This window comes from Corvus kubaryi, unplaced genomic scaffold (genome assembly GCF_017639235.1).
Source record: "Corvus kubaryi isolate FWS band 111438036 unplaced genomic scaffold, C.kubaryi_AGA036_p1.0 37396, whole genome shotgun sequence".
Taxonomy (NCBI): Eukaryota; Metazoa; Chordata; class Aves; order Passeriformes; family Corvidae; genus Corvus; species Corvus kubaryi.
The window spans coordinates 25,702,244-25,722,046 of record NW_024581135.1 but is presented as its reverse complement, the minus strand read 5'-3'; the positions used below and the strand labels follow the sequence as shown (position 1 = coordinate 25,722,046).

The 19,803-nt window shown below is 49.6% G+C and overlaps 1 protein-coding gene across 6 annotated transcripts in view; it reads right to left on the bottom strand.

Annotated features, from left to right (window-relative positions):
• The window catches only part of NRP2 (neuropilin 2), an 89,748-nt gene extending 70,074 nt beyond the window's left edge, over nucleotides 1–19,674 (bottom strand). For 2 of the 6 annotated variants that reach the window (XM_042040929.1, XM_042040932.1), the window contains exons 1-2: nucleotides 19,320–19,674; nucleotides 7,429–7,606 (exon numbers count right to left, since the gene is read on the bottom strand). In XM_042040929.1, coding sequence (XP_041896863.1) covers nucleotides 7,429–7,606; nucleotides 19,320–19,392 — 251 coding nt within the window. In that variant the 5' untranslated portion in view covers nucleotides 19,393–19,674. The remainder of the gene's footprint in view (nucleotides 1–7,428; nucleotides 7,607–19,319) is intronic. The other 4 variants (XM_042040927.1, XM_042040933.1, XM_042040931.1 and 1 more) reach the window with 4 other exon arrangements.
• Nucleotides 19,675–19,803: the final 129 nt, after the last annotated feature.

The following is a 19,803-nucleotide window of genomic DNA, read 5'->3' as shown; positions in this document are numbered from 1 at the left end:
AAACACATTGAGCACTTCCCGTGCAAACACCCTGCATGCAACATGGCCTCGGCAGGCACGGGGCTGAGCACAGGGGCTCTCCCACCGCCAGTGGGTGAGTACTGCCTGTCTCAGGAAAGCAAAACTCCACCTCAAAAGATTCCTCGCACAGTATCTTCTGTACCACTGCAAGAAGGTGGGGGCAGTCACATAAAACGAGCAGCCACCCTGCTAGTTTCTGTGCCGTTTGCAACAGAACGAAGTCTTTGGCAGAGCATTTCTGCTGTCAGACCGCCCTGCTTCAGGCTCTGCTTCTACGAATTCATTAAACAATAATATCTCCATGTCTGACCCAGTGTTACTTTAAAACCACACCATACTACTGTACTCTGATTACTCACCAAAGCTGTATGTAGATCTCAAGAATTCCTTGGGATTAGCAGTGGGGTGGGGTGAGAAACTAACAGAAAACCCTCGGGTTATTCACTCTTTCTAATGATCTACTGATCTACTCACTAAGTCAGCATAAGGAAGGCTTTCTATGGTGTGTTTGAACTGATATATCAAAGACAGTTGCTTAAAACATCCTAGCTGTGATTAGTGGACCATGACTGCTATTAACTTATAAGGAATTCCAGGATCACCAGACTGTGGTTTGCAACATTGCCATTCAACGGTGGTGTGCAGCTGCTTGATTTAAAGAAAGCGGAGAACTTGCCTCAGACTAAAACCTAACCTCCCCCAATTCCTTCAAATATATTCTATGCTGAGTTCTGGCCAAAAGCAACCACAAATTTCTTCTGTTTTTCAGTCTGCTCTTTGCAGTCTGTTCTTTTTATTTTGCACTCATATTTAATTGCAGAATTCACACCCAGCCAGAAAAGGCTGAGAATGAACTGGTCGTTGTCTGCAACGCTCTGACCTGCTCCTGTGTGATGCTGCTGCTCAGCAGCCTTTGGAGGGGAGTGTGCACTGCACTGTTGCTATCTAGACTAGGTTTTATGCCTGCAGATGCCCAGATCTTCTCTTCTTTATAAGGCAGGAATTTTAAGTGATTCACCAAGGCAGGAACAGTAAATCAATAGCAGGGAAGAGGAAGAACCCAAATCTCACAACTCCCAGAACTGGTACTTGCTGGGGAGTCTGCCACTCCCCTGTTACAGCCTGACAATAGGGATTATATCTATTAAAAAGGCTGCACATAGCTAAATCAAACAGTTGCTCATTAAAAGGCTAAACTAGTTCCTATGTAAATCAAGGTAAAACCTCAGCATTGCTTTTACTGGGCTTAGCATCTAGTTCTTAACAAAAAATGGATAATTTTTATAATATCATTCTGGCACTCCCCTTACAGTCACTAAACCTTCTAACTCCTGCATCCAGACAGCAAACCCATGATGTAAAAGAGCACTGTTAATCCCACTGTATAACACAAAAAAAGTGACCAAAACTCATAGTCCCACAGATAGTTTTTGAGGCTCCTGAGACCTGTTTGGGATGAGCCTCTGTGAAGGGTGTCACTGGTGTCACACCATGGGCTGGTGCACTGTTGCAAGGATAGTCAAGGGCCTCAGGCTCTGCTGAAAGCAGGAGCACCTCAATACTGTGGTTATCAGGCATTCCAGTGTGATTGCTCTACTCCTATCCTATGGCATCTGCACTGAGCAGGGTCTGCAAAGATGCAAAGGACTTAGACCTGGAGTGTAGCTTACAGTGCTTGCTCAAAAAATGCACACGTTTCTGACACTTTTAGCTGAATTCTGAACCTTCTTAGTGAGGAGCCACCACAGCCAGCCCTGTGCTTGCTCCCTGTCCAGATGCTGTGGGGTCCTGTTCCTTTCCCTGCTGGACAGAGACGCTGACTAAGAAGCGAGTACACCACCACCACTACCAGCTCCTCCTCAGCAGCAGGAAGGAGGGGGAGAGGTCTCTGTCTCTAATCCTATTGTTCCCAGTGTCACCAGCTGACCCTCAATTTGTCATCATGCCAACAGGAAACAAGGTGCAAAACGAGATCTGACTCCTATGCACAGGATGTTAGTGAGCTGGCAGGACATAGGAGACCCCATGAGAGTGCATTTGGGGCCACCACCTTCTGCGGAGCCTGGACTGGGCCTGTCTCTGCAGGGAAAGGCTCTGGGGCATAGAGAAGCACAGCCACAGAGCAAGCAGAGATGGGAAGCAGAGAAGAGGCATGTGAACAGCCTCTAGCTGTTAACGCATGTGCCTGGTCTCACCATCACAGCTAACCCATTCACCAATGTTCCATTTTGGAAAATGACCCGGGCTTAATGGGAATTATGAACCATACAGCGGATGCTGGATGGAGTTAAAAAACAGTAGAAGCTCATTTGAAGACAAGTTGAGCTGCAGTGTCATGTTACCCAGACTGAATTATTTCCTGTACGTTAGAAATGTTGCTTCTGGCTACCCATGCCACAAATGTATGAGCAAGCAAATGCCTTCCTTAACATCTCATCTTTGACTTCCCCTCCCTGCAAAGTTAAAGCTCGACTCCCCCAGTGCTTCAGGAGATGCAGTCACTTCCCCTTGCATCCTAGCGAAGAACCCCTCCAGCCCCTGGCATTCTCTAGTCTTCCAAATGTATTTCTCTTTTCTAAGCATTTTGCCAATCACAAGATGAACTGCATTGTTTCTAAAATGTTTACTAATAAGCTAATTATGCATACTTTTCAAAGCATTTACTAATTAGCTGTCCATGATTGCTGCCTTGTCTACTCTTAACCTTCACTGATAGAAGGCTTCTCGAAATATTATGCTCTTGTTTGAAGGAGATGGCAAGAGAGGCAGGCTGAATGCTGCAGCCCCCAGCTGCCTGACTGGCTGTTGATACTGGGTCTGGATGCAGCTCTCCCTGCCACCTCAGCTCAAAGGAATTTGAGCCAATGTCTCTGTGCTTCTCTAGGAAGAATGCAGAGCTGTTCTGTTCCACTGCCCAGCTTTTTGGGCACTCAGGAGATAGCCATGCTGCCATAAGAGGCCTTCACTGACTGTCCTAGCCGCACGTCTCACCCTTTGTACTGTGGCAGGGGAAAACCAGCATGTTGCTGCCAGTGTCCCCTGGCCAGCAGTGCTCTGTGAGATGGGCACTAGGAGCATGGTATCTCCCCAGCCAAATCTTGGTTCACTCTGCACTTCAAGCTGGGAGCAGGTGTGTCTCCTCCTGCTATGCCTGTCCTGTATCCAGCACGCATTAGGATGCTGTGCTTGGTTCAACTCTCTTGGCACCATTATGGCATTTACGAGATCACAGTGACAACTGCATAAATTTCCTCATGATAGTGGCCCCAGTTCCTGTTTCTGGAAACCTTCTGGGCTTGACAGTGGGACCCAAAGCCAGGAGGAAGAGCCTGACTGCAGCTCTATTTCCAATTTTCCATCTCCAGCCTATTTTGGGAGTCCCCGGCCCCTGCCTCCAGAAACTTTCGCCAGCATTTGGCATGTGCCACCAGAGGGGGCTGCGAGCCACGGCAGCGGTTCCCCAAGTCCTTCCCAGGCAGGAGTCCCACCGACTGCAACCCAGTTGCAAGCATGTGTTGGAAATGGCTGCAGAAAAACCCACTGAGCATGGTCTCACTACCAGTCGGGCTTTTTTTAAAACACTGTTCCTCTGGAGCAGATATTATGACTCAGCTGGAAGGTCTTCTGCTTGCAGAGGAAGCACGAGCACATCCACTGCAGTCTGGAGGGAGAGTACCTCAGCTGCGTGTGCACCGCCCAGCCTCATCCTCTGGTAGGGTCAGCTGAGTGTGGCTGGGGGTGGCAGAGTCAGTAGCCAAATGCAGGAGGGAGCTTTTAGTGGTCCAAAGAGAAGACCAGCAGTGGGAGGGTGGCACAAATGGAAAAGGTGGTTGGTCATAAATGCAATGACTCACTCATAGCTGAGGTTTTGGACTTGGATTTTCCAAGCAAGCAGAGCAGACAGAACAACAAAATGGCAACTAAGAAGGAGTGGACAGCTCAGCTACATGACTGCATAAGCTGGGGCATAGCTGTCCCTGTTCCACACCTATTGCAAATGGTTCATGTCACTCCTGGGATCCCAAATAAACCCTGGCATGCACAAGACTGCCCAGCAACCACCATACCACATGGAAGTGGAAACATTTCACCACAGCAGCAGCCTGCTCTTTTCCACTGGATGCCACTTCCCTGTTCAATGAACAGATACCAATGACGTGGGGTGCAGTGCCTGAGCTACAGCTGCACTTGCAGCACAGAGGGGAAGAAACAGCCAGGCACTAGGATGATCATTTCCAAATAGTTTGGCAGATCTTTTACCAGAGCATCAAACTTCCCTTTTGGCTCTGTCATTACAGCTGTGGCCCCACAGCTGCAGGACAGCACGAACAATGGCCTGGGGCCCATACTCCGTGTCACAGCATGTCCACCCTCCCTGCCACAGGGAGCCCTGCTGGTGCACAACAGCCACAACAGCAGGAGGAGGCCAATTTTCTTAACCTAGCATGCTCCCAAAGCAAGACACTTCCTCAGAGCACAGATACAGCACTGAGAGAGAGAAATGTTCTGGGGCTTCAATTACACCAAATTACTCCTTTCGTGATGGTGGTGATAGAGTGTAGTTACTTCTTAATGCAACTGGACACAGCTGAAAAATAAAAGCCCAGATGTGCCTCCAGGAAACAATAGCAACAAGCAGCACAGAGCGGCCACCTCTGGCTGCTACCTTGGTCATCCATCCCTGGCTTATGCTTCTGTCCTTCAGGCTGCCAAAGCTGTTCTCTGCAGCCAGCTCTTGCTCTGGCATCTAGGCAGCACCAGGTTCATAGGCCCCTTCTGGCCAGCTACTGGCTGAGGGGAAATCACTGACCTTTCCTCAGAAGTCCCCAGGGTGCCAGGCACTGTACAAAACACAGGAAGAAATGCCTCCTGTCCCAAAGGGAAATCTAAAGCAGATACAAGGAAGGCCAGAAGGAACACAGTAAAACTAAAAAGACTCTTGGAGATATTTTTGTAGGCTTTTGAATGGTTTTTAGGAATGTAAATGTTATGCTTTATGAGGGAGAAACTTTAGCCTAATAAGGTAAAATGAAATGTTGAAAGAAGAGGCACCAGAGGAAGGGGTTATGGTGTTTACCTCTGGCAGCTGGAAAGACAGACTGGCCCCACTATTGCTCCAATAGCTGCCAGGTAGCAACACCAGAGCAGGGAACCTTGTCTGCCCAGAGATCGAGTGGCCCAATGGAGCCCATCTGCCTGTCACCATGATGTGAATGTGCTCTATATTAATGATGAGATGTCAAAAGGGGGGCTCTGCCCTGACTGTGTCTTTGATGCTGAACTCCTGTTCCTGTTAAGGTTCACACCTGCAGCTGCAATGAGGTCTTCGTTTCTTCATAAAAAACCCTCTGACACTCAGATGAGATTTATCACTAGATGGTCACCTATCATTAATATATTGTAATGTAATGTAAGTATTAATGCTCAAGCATTACACAGTGTCCATATTTGCCTCCTTCTGGCTGGTCACTTAAAAAAATCTCACTCCTATCCATTTATTTCAGGCCATGTTTCTCATGCACTGCTTTCATTGTTCTGTTATGCTTCCTGTCAAGAACTGTCCATGAAGCTCTTTCAAACCCACTCCAATTCAGTGCTGGCTTGAGGGAGCAGGCACCCTAAGTCAGCTTGGCTCTCAGCTCACAGCTGTGACCAGCAGAAACTCAAGTGCACAGTGGATAAGTCGTGTTTCACTTTAATAAAGGCTCCCTTGTGCACACACACACACAGAGAAAGGGAAATAGTGAGACCACACAGCAGCCACTCAGAAGATTGCCACAGTAAAGCAGAAAGCAGCAAAGGGATAACCAACATCCCCAGTGCTCAGGCAGTCCTACTGCACACACCACGTGCAGCTTGGGACCAGACAGCTCTCTCACAGGCAGCAAAACATGGCAAAAGTTGCACAAGATGCTCAGAGCTAAAACTGACATCTTCCTGCAGGTGGAGGAAAAGCCTGGTGCCCATGGGGATTTCCAGGTCTCTGACGGACCTGTTTTTGCTTGCCTGAGACCTTGAAGAGGTAGAAGCTGGAGTCCCTCCTGCCCAGTACACAACACTGTCCTGGCCAATACATAAGGCACACTCTTCAGACTGCAAATATGGGCCTATACAGCCTTTATTACTGTGAATTTGGGCAATTGCATTAGCTATGAGGAAGCTGTGCAGTTCAGCCTATGCAAGCAACAATAAAATCTGATAGCAACTATCATTCTCACATCCACTGCACGGCCTTGTTGTGTTCATCTATGCCCACGTTAAGCCTTTCTCTACCTTCTCCCTTCTTTATACACAGGCCTGATCCTGCAAAGCACTAAACACCTTGCACACACAGTGACTTCAGGGAGAGTTCATGGTGTTCAAAGCCTTATTAGCCCAGGCTTTATCTGTAGGGGGTGACAAGATCCCCAATGACATCAATCAGCACACCTTCATTAGAGTTAGAGGAGCTATGCTGATTTATGATAGCTGAGGATTCAGCTCTGCACTTCATAACCTTCAGTACATCATCAAACCCATGCTGAATTCTTTGTTCTCCACAGGACTGATTCTGCAGCCTCATAAATGCTTCCCCTGTTTCTTTGTCCTTTTTTACAAACAGAATTTCCCTCTCCATATGCAACCCCCTTTTAATCAACAGGACCAGTGTATCTAGCAGGACTGCTATGTCAGGCCTGTTTTAGGAGACCCCAAGCTCCTTCAAACGCAGGCATCCCTGAAGCTGGCTGTGGATTCCAGATGAAACCCACAGGTTTATATGTCTGCTGAGACCGTATTATTAACTCAGCCTTTTATGGTGCCCTTTGATGCCATTAATTATTCTTTACTAGTTGTTAATTGTTTTTCCCAGACATCTAGTTTCTGGGTCCTTTCTTAGAAGAAAAAGGGGGGGAAAAAAAGCAAACAAACCCCCCCCCCCCCCCAGTTTACCAAACATAGCAGAAAAAGCACTATGGGAAGTCAGATCCAGCCCAAACAGCTCAGACCACCATGTCTCCAGCCTCACATGGCCAAAACTGTGTCTCCAGCCACAGGGCTCTCTGCCATACCTCTGCCTAGTTACACACCAGGAAATTGCTCTGCTATCCCAGCATGGTTTAAAAGAACAGCAAGGCCACCTTGACACAGAAAAACAAGCAGCCTTTTAACCAAAGTCAAGCTCAGGTTGAAAGCCAGTTGGGTCTTACTTTCAGGTGGTATCAGGCCAAGTTAAGAACTACCAGTTCATTGCAGAGTAGGCACATCCTATGTGTCTAAAGCAGCATCTTACAACCTCACAGGCAACTCTTGCTCCTGAAAGGCAAGGAGATGCAGCACTGTGGGGGCTCAGGGTGATACTTGATTTCAAGTGCAAGGAAGCACGAGACCCATACCACTAGGCAAAAGCAGGAAGAGGAAAGCTCTTACTTGCAGTCATGTTTTTCGATTTCGAAGTGAGGGTTAAAGTTGAGGATAATCTTCTGGTTGGATTCAGGGGCGTAGATGACCCATTCGCAATTCTGGTGGGAGGGGTAGTCATTGGGGTACCCTGGGGAGGTGATGTACCCAGCATCCTTGGAGTTCAGGCGTCCCCCGCATGGCTGAGCTGCAGAGACACAGAAGGGAACAAGGCATTGAAATGGGTTCTGGGCATCAGGTGTGCACAGCAGGTCTCCCTGGGCCGCTGATGGGGTGGTCTGATAAAGACCATTCTCCAGGCCATTGACATCTTTGATACTCTAATATTTGATATTAATCTCTGGGCAAGGAGAATTATTCTGCAGAACAAACATACTCCTTTCCCCTCCACCTCCTGCCACACTTACATACCACATTTCACACAGACCAGAAAAGAGAAATGAATGCTCTTGCCAAGGCAATTACAGAGCCATAAAGTAAGAGACAGATTGATATCAGATCATCTGGAGCTGCCTCATTTTGTCCCTTCCTTTGCCTCCTTTGCAAGCTGCTCTTTGTCAGTTTCCCACAGCTGCCTCAGGAGACATCAGAATTTGGACACTACAAATTCAATCCAGTTGCAGGAGGGCAGAAAGCTGAGCTGTTTCCAGGGAAGGAAACTGAGGCATGTCAAGGATGATGGTGAGCCCAGGCCCACCTGCACTGTGTGGCAGAGCCAAGGACAGCACCCGTCCTTCCTGGCCCCAGCCTGCAGCCCCATAAAAACTCCTCTCCGCTTGCTGCGCTCTCCCTCCCCAACCCGCCTGCCCCAACAAACCCGTCTCAGCAGACTTGCAAGCTAACCCATCCACTGGAGCTGCAGACACAGATAAGCAGCAGTGGTGGTTTTGTGGGACTAGCCCACAAATGGCTGGCAATGGCTGCATGGTAAGCAGAGGAAGCTCTCTCAGCTTTGGGCTAGAACAGGCCCTAGAGGGTGATTTCATAATAAAAAAAACATTTAATCTCATGAATGCTGCAAATCAAATTTATTATTGCATTACTTGCTGGGAGGAAAATCTGCACCACGAGGTCGCTTGATAATGCACTACAAATCCCAAAGTCCCTTTTTTCAGGAGGCCCCCATCATGTGCCCTGCTTCCCTTACTCCTCTGCCACCCCCTTGTACCAGCACCCAGACCCATAGGCTACAACATCTGCCCCCAGAAGACAGCATTGCTTCTGCACACACAGTAAAACACACAAAACCCACCAAAATGGGCAAAACCCCACAAAACCCTAAGCCCCTCCTCACAGGCATACAGCGTGACCCTGGTCCCACATTGTGGAAAGTCCTTCCCCTCCCTGACAATAAGCACTGGGGTACAATGTGAGATGCAAACCCTCATGGGTTGTCCCCCCTGTCAGGTTATCCCCACAGCCCTGGATGACCTTGGACATGCAGGAGGGTGCAGATGGATTTTCCCAAGGCCCTGCAGCACATCCCACACCCCCAAGGGAGCCAAGGCACAGAGAAGCATCACCCTTGATATAGGAAAGTAACCACACATCCCAGCAGCTCCATGAGCCAAGGGTTTCCACAGTGTTCCCCACTGTCTTGGTCCTGAGGGATGTTCCTCTCCCTCCACAGCAGCACTCACTGCAAAGCCCCAGGACCACTCAGGAGAAGCAAAGCAGTGCAGATTGTGTGGCCTCAGTCCCATGCTGTCATCTGGCTCTGTTCCTCTGCCATAGGGTCTGCCGTGTCCCAGGAGTGTCCCCTGCCAGGCTGCCACAAGTCCGCCCGCTCTTGGTAGGGACATCCCAGCCTGTGTTCAAACTGCTCTCTTGCCAGAGCCAAGGCAAGGCACAGGAGTCAGACAGGACCCCTCAGCAGTAATGCTTCCTGCAAAAAAGCACTTTGAATAAACAACCTGCTGCCTGCACACTGCCTGCATAAAACGCATGTGTCCTGTGCAAAACCAAGGGCAACAGGAGGGCTCATCATGGGCCAGAGAGGCTTCCTTTGCCATGAAAAAACACTCAGTTTCCCCCATGTTTTTCATGCCCTCTAACACATTCACTCTTCAAAATAACTTTCTTTGCACACACCCAGAGGCAGATCTGCAGCCTTCCCTTTTTCTTAAAATAATCCTGTAAGTATCCTGAAAAATACGAGGGGAAAAAATGCAGCACTGCCATGAAGAGCTGAGAATACCAAAAAACATCTGGTTTTGTTCCACAGGAGAGATTGCTCAACACACAAACATTTACTAACCTACATTCTTGCACAAATATCTTCTCTCAGGAAGGCATATTTGCCCACACATGTGTTTATGTGGGTTTGGAGGGAGGGAGAGAAAGAGACATTCACGTGGAAAGAAGAAATTCACGGACTTGTTGACATCAATGTACAAATAGACGTGTAATTCACACTTCACTCATGTACGCACTTTCACACCTTCTCATAAAAATTCACACCTCGTTTGCACACATGTCCACCCCCTCCAGCAAATAAAAATATTCAAGCTGCAGATTATTTTTCTTGGAAAGGGCAAAGTCTAGAAACAATGAAAATACAGTCAATCCTTCCACACCTCGTCATCCCCTCCCCGTCTCTCCAGCTTTCACACACATGCTACCCGCTAGGCTGATACCACCAACATCACCCACCACTCAGAAGTTGCTAGCCCCTTACTCATGCTGGATACCGTGAACACCCTGTGAGACCTTGCAACTCAACCAGTTGGAGGGGAACTGTCATGTGAACAGAGGTGTCAGCCTCCAGCTTGCTCCAGCTCTTCCCCAACAAATGAACTCAGGAGCAGAAACACAGTTCTACCCTGACCTCGAAACTTCTCCCTTGCCCTGCAAGGCCATCACAGGTCGGTGGGACTGAGCTAAGGAAAACCCTAGGCTTGATCCTAATTTCAGGTCAGCTTGGTGCCCAAATTGGACTGCTGGTGCCAGTGAGGACAGCCTCAGTGAGAGGGGCTGGAGCCCAGCCCAGCCCAACTGAGGTCTCTCCAGCAAAACAGGACAAGCAGGTGAACCTCGAGTAAACAAGAGCATCAGCCGCATCCCTCAGGTGTTCAGATACTACTACGAAAATGTCACCATCTTCCTGGAGCAGTCTCCCACCTGCAGGAAAGATTATCTGAGTCTGTCAGAGGAACATATTTTGTCCTCTCATTCATTCCTCCCCAAGAAGGTCCAGAGAAATGAAGGGGGCTACTTCAGTACAGCATTGCCTTGCCCACATGGTGGGCAACAGCATATCAGGGAACTGAAGGCTTCTTAGAGTTATCTGAAGAGGCAAAATGACTGTAATATTTCTGTAATTGTTCTGTTGGGCTTTTCCTCTTTTGACTCACAGAGGTGAGTCTAGCAGGTGAACATGTGCAACGGCAACACCTATCTAGCAGGTGAACACGTGCAACAACAAAAAAACTATCACCATGCTCACTGATGGGCAAAGGGTTTGACTCAGCAGTCATGCCAACCACTGTATTTCTGTATAAAGTATGGCCTGTTTTGTATACAGTAGGGGCTCAAGCTTCTATGTAAATGGATCCTTACAAACTGATGCATTGCACCCATGCAAAAGAAAGAAAAAAGAAAAGGTTAGTGGCATGGCTACTGCTCAGGCTGTATACATTGGAAGCAAGACATGTTCCATAGCTAATGGGCTTTGGCAGCTTTTGCCAGCCCTGAATTCACTTAAAAAAATCAAAATTAAATTCTGAAGTACAAGCCAAGTCTGACAGGTGTGTGGGACATCCCGTTGCTCAGTAAGCAAAATGCACGTGTTGAAAGCAAACTGCTGGGGCCCCTGCCAGTCCACATGGTAGAGGGGCCACTGGAGTGTGGTGCCAACAACGAGGCCACAGGAGAGCAGCAAGACTCCTCAAAGGAGGCTGTGGAGGTCACTACTACCTGGCAGTGTTGGAGTAGACTATGGGCAGGCTGGGAAATCTGCAGACCTCCCTTTTCATCAAGGGTCACCATAACATGCATTATCCCTGCAACTCCCTCCATGGAGGGCCACCCCAACAGGAGAACTACACCAGAGGATGACAACCAAGCCACAGGGATGGGAAAAGAAGACCTGGAGAAGCTCACGAGGGGTGAACTCCTACAAATGCTGCATTGTACAGTGTGCAGCTCCAAAGTTTCCCATGGAGATGGGTATCAGCAGCTGAGCTCCTCACCCTTTACAAGGGGCCGACTCCTCTTTGCCCTGACCTGCTGGAGACACCCAGGCTGATGAGGTCTCCTCCTGCCTCCCCCAGGCCACAACAAGCAATCGTCACTCAGAGGACCCAAAAATAACAGCCAGGCCCCAGGAACCTTCACCCACACTTAGGGTTTTTCAGCTCTGCAGCTCATCAGGCGCATGCTGAAACCTTAGGCCGGGAGCAGGGCATTCTCCTACTTGAATTTCCTGCCGATTAAACCCCTCTGGATTTCCCTCACCCCAGGAGATCAGGGCTCGCTGTTATTGTTGGACCTTCCACACAGAAATTAAAGCCAACTCTGCCTGTAACAAAAATAATCATCACCAGAGAGGCCAGTTTCACAACAAACATACATACTACAGCCTCTCAGAGCTTGTAGTGTCCGGCACAAAACTACCACGTGTTTTGATCTGCTGAATTCAGTTTACTTTTGGGATATCATTCAGGGCTGCATACAAATTTTAAGGTATTCTGGATGCCTTAGAAGCAGCAGCATCATTATCTGTGCTGCTTGAAAAGAGCAGCCTGTGAGGGCAGCAAAGCAACAGGGGAGAGAGATGTGGGAGTTCCACAGCAGGCAGATGCACCACCTAGCCTTGTCACTTCTCTTCCTGGCATGAGGCCCTCCAGCCCAACTTCACACTCTCATTCAACCACTGCAGATTTGCATGTCCCAGGATTCAGCACTGGGCAGGAGATTTGCCCTGCCAATCCTCTGACAACACAGCAAAATACGGGTGCTGGCATACATGACCCACTTGTCTCAGAGCTGCTGAATTTGGCTTGAGCCCTTGTGCAGGAAACCCATGTTTCAGTTCTGTTAGTCACACAGCTCTTCAAGGATCAGTTTTTCAAGGTACATGCATGTTCAAGCACTTTGCCAAACCCTGGTATGGAGGAGACAAACAGATCTCTTCTGCCAAGGATTCATCACCATTAACGCTCATCCCACCTCATCCCCTGAGCCCTGACCCTGGCTAGGCATAGTTAACGTGGCAGGGGCTCTCACCCCAAACCACACAGCACAACTTTTGCAGGAGGCAGGAACACAAATATGAACTCTCGGACTTAAATCATACAGTTTAGCCATAGGCCAAGCAGAGAGACATAGTGCAGAGGAAGCTAATGAGATTAGGTATTTTATTCCCAGTAGCATAGATCATTTTAGCAGAAGCGTGTTTGCTTTGGATTGTGAGATAAAGCTTCAAAGGCTTCCTGAACAAATTAATGGACAAACACACACGAACAACACAAGGCTCTTACATGCACATTTCATTGCGGAGCACTACCCACATCCATGTCTTGAGATTTCACACAACCAGGGAAAGTCTCCTGAACATTTCATTGAGGACTTTTACCAGTTTAACTAAAATTTCACTTAAAAGTAGAGACACAGTGAAGTAGAATTTAAAGACTGCTTTTGTGATTTGAACTAGGATTTTGTTCAATTCAAAGTGTCTCAAGCCTGTCATGAGACAAGCTCATAAAACACTGTCTGGGCTTAAGCAAGAAAGAAACGCACCAATCCATCAGTTGAGGAATGCAGCCATTTGACTGCTTCCTAAGGCAACTGGGAAGGGATGCAATATATTCATTTTATAGCACTGGACAGCAGTGAAAGGGGAACACCAGAAAGCTCAGCAAATGGAACATTTTAGCTGTGAGCCTTTGCAAAAAGAGATCATTTCAAATTATTTTTAAATAAGAAGGGAATGTTGGAGGGAGGAAGAGAGAGAAGGAGATTTGGAGACTTCTGATACCTGCAACTTTTTTCCCATGTTAATCCACAAAGGAATTAAGTAGAAACCTGAAATGGAGACCTACTCAACCTTCACCATGGAAAATGAGAGGGCCAAATCCTGCATGCAAATCCAGGTAATTTGCTTTGAAATCACTGGAGGTCAGGTGATTTCTACCCCTGGGGTTCTGGATAGGGGCTGACATTGCTTTGTACCACTTGAGCCAGTGACAACCTTGACCTTTAAATGTCCATCCTGTCCAACCCCTCTCTTATACCCTTAATGAGATTTTATATCCTGTTTATCCAACTTCACTAACTATATTATTTGTCATCTTATATCAGAGGCAAATGCAATTCCAATAGGGCAACCAACTTAATAGTGTTAGTCTTTCTATAGATACGTGTACACACAATTCTCCCAGCTTGCTTGCGAATGTAATTTGTGGGTCTGGAATTACAACTCCTGGCTGCTACAGTAATCATCCTGGAGAGCATGTAAGTGTGTGTGTACACATGCAAGGGAGGTGGATAACTGCATTTTGAACTTGGAGAAATCATGCCTGCCTCTCTGTTAGGCTCCCAAGGGCTTGAAGTCTCATGGAAACACACTGCCATCTCCCAGGAATAGGTGGCAGCTTTAGGAGACCGTCAAGTTGCAGGTCAGGCGGTTTCTGACTCCCCAGTACTGCAAGCAGGGAAACAGATTTGGGGAAGCTTGAAGCTTCCTGCATGGCAGCCTGCCACCCTACCTATAGGCTATGTGATGAAAAAACATGGTGGTGAAAATTTGCTGAGCCATCCCCGTTAATGCTGTCAATAACAGGCTGGTTCAAGGGCCATGGAGACAAGAGGCATTTCTAGTTGTACACATGGAAAAAAGATTCCCCTAGAATTCCTCTTTAAAGAGCTTCAGGCTTGATGAAAGGTGTTCAATGCCTCTGAAATACTCATTAGTATTATTATTACAAAAAATCCGAGAAGAAAAAAAAAAAGCTTATCTCATCTCTCATCTCCCCCCACACCCTCCCAGCTTCCCCACACCTTTTGAACTCATCTGTCAGGGTCCATTCTGAAATGGAATCCTGCTTTTCCCCATCAGGCAGTGGCAGTTTACCCCTGCCTCTTCGCACAGTGACTGGCAGAGCCTCTCAGTCTCACAACACCCCTGGCTTGGCCCTCCCTCCCAGGGGCCCTGTTGGAGCCTCAGAGCACAGTGCAGTGCCTTGGCTGCAGATAGCCCCACGGATGGGATGGGAGGGAAGCAGCACCTCCTGAGCCACTCAGGGAGAGCCCTACCACGGGTCCCCCTATGCATGCTGCCGAGCAGTAATGGCTTCAGCCTTTGAAAGTGTGCTCAAATCCAGCTGCTGCTGAGCCTCACCACTAGCACCAAAGTTATTGCACATTCTGGTGATCATCTTAAACACATTGTTACCTGCTGAGAACATATTCAGCAGTCAAACAGAGAGGAAAACAGCAGCAAGCTTGGGGTGTGCATGAGGGAGAAAGTTTTTGAGGGGCTCTGAGGGTGTGAGGGACAGCACAGGGAAGGGACGGATGCAGAAGCATGCATGTGTGTGGCAGGCAGCAAGGCAGTCCCTCCTGACTGAAGGGGCTCTGTGAGCAAGAGGAAAGGTAGAGATCTGTGTGCCTGTAAAGAGAAAGGAAGAATCAGGAAGATTATAAATGTGTGTGTGTGTGGGTGCGCGCGCGTGTGTGTGTGCAAGGGGCTGGGGTTTCCCTCCCTCCTCTTTCCACATGCATCCCTCTTTAAAAAGGGGGTTCAAAGGAGCCTTTCAATAAGACGTAAACAGAGTAAAAGGACAGCATACTTTTGGCTTCACCATCTTCCTAGAAGGGACATAGAAAAGGGCAAGCGTTCAAGCTCTACACGGGCAGCACTTTCACAGCTAGGGGTGACCCAGCAGAACAGCTGGGCAGATGTCTTGCCTTTGTCTCAAATGCACTGGAAGAAATAAGTGCAGGTTTCAAAGACCTGAAGCCCAGAACTTCATCTCTGGAGCCCATTTTCTTTGACTCAACAAGTATGAAGAGAGGGGAAGAAGCAGTCCAACAGGAAGTCCCTACAGCTATCCACTCCGGCAAGCAATACTTAAGGCTATTCTGCATGCCAACTTGTTGCTTGTACCCCTTTTCCCAACCTGCTTGGGAGGACGTCACCTCACCTAGGCTGTAGCTGGAGCCCCAGCCTCCCAGCATCACTCTAGCTGTTCTCCCTGATTCATGGGCACCGCTTGCACATAGAAAGGGTTACAGATCCAAGTTGTGATTTCGAGTGTTTGGCCCCGTGCCTGCTGACCTCGTGTTGACAAACCTCTCCTCCGTGTCTGTGTTTGCGTCTTTTCACTGCACAGGCATCAAGCCTGGCTCAGGATCTGGCCTGAGATTGCTCTTTGGCTCAGGCAGGGAGCAGGCTGACCCTTTGATTCTGAGTGTGATTAGACCCATGCTACTGTAGCGCTAAGCCATGTGCAACACTGTTAGCAACAGCCCTGATTTATGTTGTTGCTAGTATTGCGGTTTCCACCAGGGTGTAGACAGGGATTTCGAAAATAGCCCAACTACCTCTTTGTCTGTGTGTGTGTATTATAATTAGAAATGTGCCAAAGGTCTGTTACAGAGTGAGGATGGAGCTGGAAACGTTCACACCCCACTTCTGCCCCCACCCCCATGCTGAGACCATCAGCCCCAGCTTGGGTGTGTGCAGGCACATCAGCTCTCCACACTTCCCGGATTAGACAACTGTATTCCCAAGACCCCATGGGGGCACGGTGGTGGTGACTTCACCACACAATGGAGAACAAGTTTAGCAGCTTCCAGTTTGCTCTCAGGCTGCTGCAATCTGCCCCCACCACTGTGGCTAAATGACAACTTTTTTTCTATTTCGATTTCAGATAGGATCACGGGTCTCAGATGTAGACAATTTATTTTCCTAGCACAGCTGGTCTGTCAGAGGTCATATAATTTGGCAGCAATCCCAGTGCTTAAAAATTAATTTTTCCTTATTAATACAACTGGGGGTCCCACAGGATAGGATCCCAGCCTTATCTGAACCTGACAGCTTCCTAAACCCCATGAAGGATGCTTTCTCCTCTCAAGCTATCTGCAGTACAAGGCCACCATGTCCTGGTGCCTGGCAGCACCAGAGGTTTCTGCTAGGAAACCAACCCACCCGCCTGCCTGGACCGGCTGCTGGGACAGGAAGCACTGTGTTCTCCAGCCAGCAAAGTGGGGTGCTTTCTCCTTTTAACCTTCTAAAGCCACGCACAAGGTGCCAAACACAGAGTAGATACTGGGAAGGAGGATCGGGGGGCAGAAGGAGCAAGGCAGGGAAATGGGAAGCGCCTCCGTAGAGCCCTCTGGGACCAATATGCAGCTTGTCACTCCAGACACCACACACCATGATTTTCTGTAGCAGTAAAACTAGGAAAACAAAATGCACCATCCTAACCTGGGTCAGAGCCCCCCACTGAGCTTGTATCAGTGGTTTTCAGTAATGCTCTGACAACTATGTGATTCCTAGTCTAAAAAAGCTTTTGTTTCCAGTAAGAGCTGAGTTAACAGCACACGGGCATAAGGCACTACACTCAGTGCTCGCGTGGGTGTGTGTGTGCGCATGTTTGTATATGTGGCCGTGTGCTTCCTTGGCAGAAATTTGTTTTGGTCCCCCTCCCCACCTTGCTGCATTCTCCTAAGTCACTACTAAAAATAATAGCTTTTAAATAAACTATTCGGAAGGCTTCAGAGTAAGCTTTGCTCAGAGCTGCATAAACATCATCTGAATGGCTTAGTACTTCGGTCACTCAAATCTGTTACTTTCTTGCTTCATTGCTTTTTACAGAAAAATGAAAAACACACAGCCATCGAACCTTCAGATTTATCTTCACAGGTCTCCCACCCACTCTCCCCCATGGTTATCTCAGGGTTTGCTTGGCTACGTACAAATTGGCAGCTGCACTGTTTATCTCTTACTGTAGAAATATTGCATGAGGTTTTTTTCCATGTGGATTATCATATTATTGTCTATTAAAAACGTCTCCCCTCTCTACTAACCTCCCTTAGGGAACCTAAAGAGGGACTCTCATAATGGGGGAAGGCTTTCAGATACACCAGACTGAAACATAAATCCATCTACCTCTGGCATGTTTTCCTTACTAGGCTGGCTAATTTACTGGAGCTAAGTGTAGCCTGATCGAGGTTTGCATCCCATTACCCCGTACCTTTGCTCGCTGTGCTGGCAATAAAGTCATTTGATCGGGTTTGCAGCCGGTCAAATCATCATCTCGGCAAACCACCGGTGGTGTCGGCCACAGAGAGGCAACTTCCTTGCTGGCTCCAACACCATGTGATGCTCCGCTTAGCCGGGAAAACCCCGCATTCAAATAAACACTTCTTGCAGCGACTGAATGGCCTGAGAGACACGGTTTGCTCACAAACCTCTCCCTAGTTAACAGTCCTGGCGCCGAATTCACTTCAGGATAGAAGGAGGTGCACGCATGGACACAGGCACACACGCGCACTCAGCAGCCACAGGGATCACAACCAGGCTGGCCAGTGCACCATCAGGAGCCAGCCTCAGGTTACAGCCCTATCTGCCATAGCACAAAACACACTCCAGGAGATCAGACACTGCTTCTGCAACCGGGATCATCTGAAAAGACTGTTGCGCTCAGCAAGGGCCTCCCAGGACACTGCCCTTTCTCTGCATCCCATCAAGTGTGTATTCGTTTTCCTACTTGAACAAAAGATGGGATTTTTTTTTTTCCTTTCCTTTATAACCGTAAGGAAGGAGGTGATGCCAGCCGGCATCTGAATGTTTATCGGGAATGTCTGTGCTTCGCTCTGCAAAAGAGAGGGATTTTCTCAGGCAGCAGAGACTCTCTCACTTCCCCTTTTCAAGGGGAAGCTGGGTGGCCACAAAGCTCTGGGGCAGGAGAAGGCAGAATGCACTCTGCCATCATCTAACACTGCTCGGGTCAGACCGCAGCTCAGGGCCCTGAGCCATGTCCCGAGGCCCCGACTAACGGGAAGGCAAATCCACAGCTCGGCAGCTGCTGGCTTGGCACTACCGTCCTGCCAGGCAGCTCCTGAGCGCAGAAGGAGCCCCGAGAGAGCACTGGATGGCGTATCCTTTTCTTGCCGAGACTATTCCAGACTGGGACCCTGTTGCCCCCATTACCGAGACTCAAAGCCAGTGGCCGGGGAGCACAGGGCCTAGCCTCAGCCTGCCCCACTCCTGTCCCCATGCCGAAGCAACGCAAAGACGGGTTTCATCCCAGCACCTTCTGACAGTCCAGCCTAGTTCTTCAGCGAGGAACAGCAAAACACACTCGCGTCCCAATACCTGCCATGAACCCGCCTTGTCCCGGGACAGCCCGGCCTTTGCAAAGTAAGTGCCGGTCCCGCACGCACAGCGGGCAGCCTTTCCTGAGGGTGCCGCCGCTAAGCTGCGCCCGCTCCCAGCCCTGCACGGCCCCGGCTGCCTGCTCCCGCCAGGTGATTTTAATTTCTCACCTAAACTTTCCCGAGGTTGCAACCGGCGCGGGGTAGTAGGCATTCGGATGCTCGTGTCCGGCATCTGGCTGGTCCCTACCGCTTCCCCTCCCTTCCCCGCAGCTCCCCAAAAAACCAGTACGCAACTTTCCCGTGCAGCTCCGTCCCCTCTCCCCTTCACGCCGGGCGTTGGGAGCCGCGCGGCTGCAGCCGCTGCGCTCCTTGCCGGGAGTGCGCCATCCCCGCCCCACCGCACGCATGAGCCCCTCCAAAACCCGTGCTGCGAAGGCTGCGTGGCGCGGCCGGTCGCTCATGTATTCCCTAAATTTATTCCCACGCAAAGCATCTATGCGTGAGACCGGGACCGCGCCCGGGAACCCGAAAGTTGGGCGGACAGGACCATCCCTCGTCCCTGAAGGGCGCCTTACCTGTCTCCGTCGTACCTCCGGAGCCGGGCAAGCACAGCCCTAGAAATCCCCAGGCGAGAAGAAACGTATCCATCCTCCAGAACAAATTATAAAAAAACCCGAAACCCACAGCACAAGACCCGAGGCTGTGGGGCTGGGCTTCGCCTCCCTACCCCGAGCGCGCCGCGCCCCCGTGGGCGCCCCACTCGCGACCAGCTCCGGCGGGGCTCAGCGAGGGGCGGCGGCGTTCCCCGTGCCGGGGCTGCGGGACGGGCGGTGCCGGCGGAGCGCCTCTCCCCTAGGGCGACCCGCGGGGCCGGCGCCTCGGCATCCCCCGGGGCGCGGCGGCGGTGGTGCGGGCTGGGGCGCCGTCTGCGCCTCCTCTCCCTCCCCGCCGGCGCCTCGCAGCCTTTTCAGGCAGGGCGGCATGTGGCTGTCAGCGCCGAGCGCCGGCGCCGCCCCCCGCGCCCCCCCCCCCGCCAGCTTTTTTTTTTTTTTTTTTTTT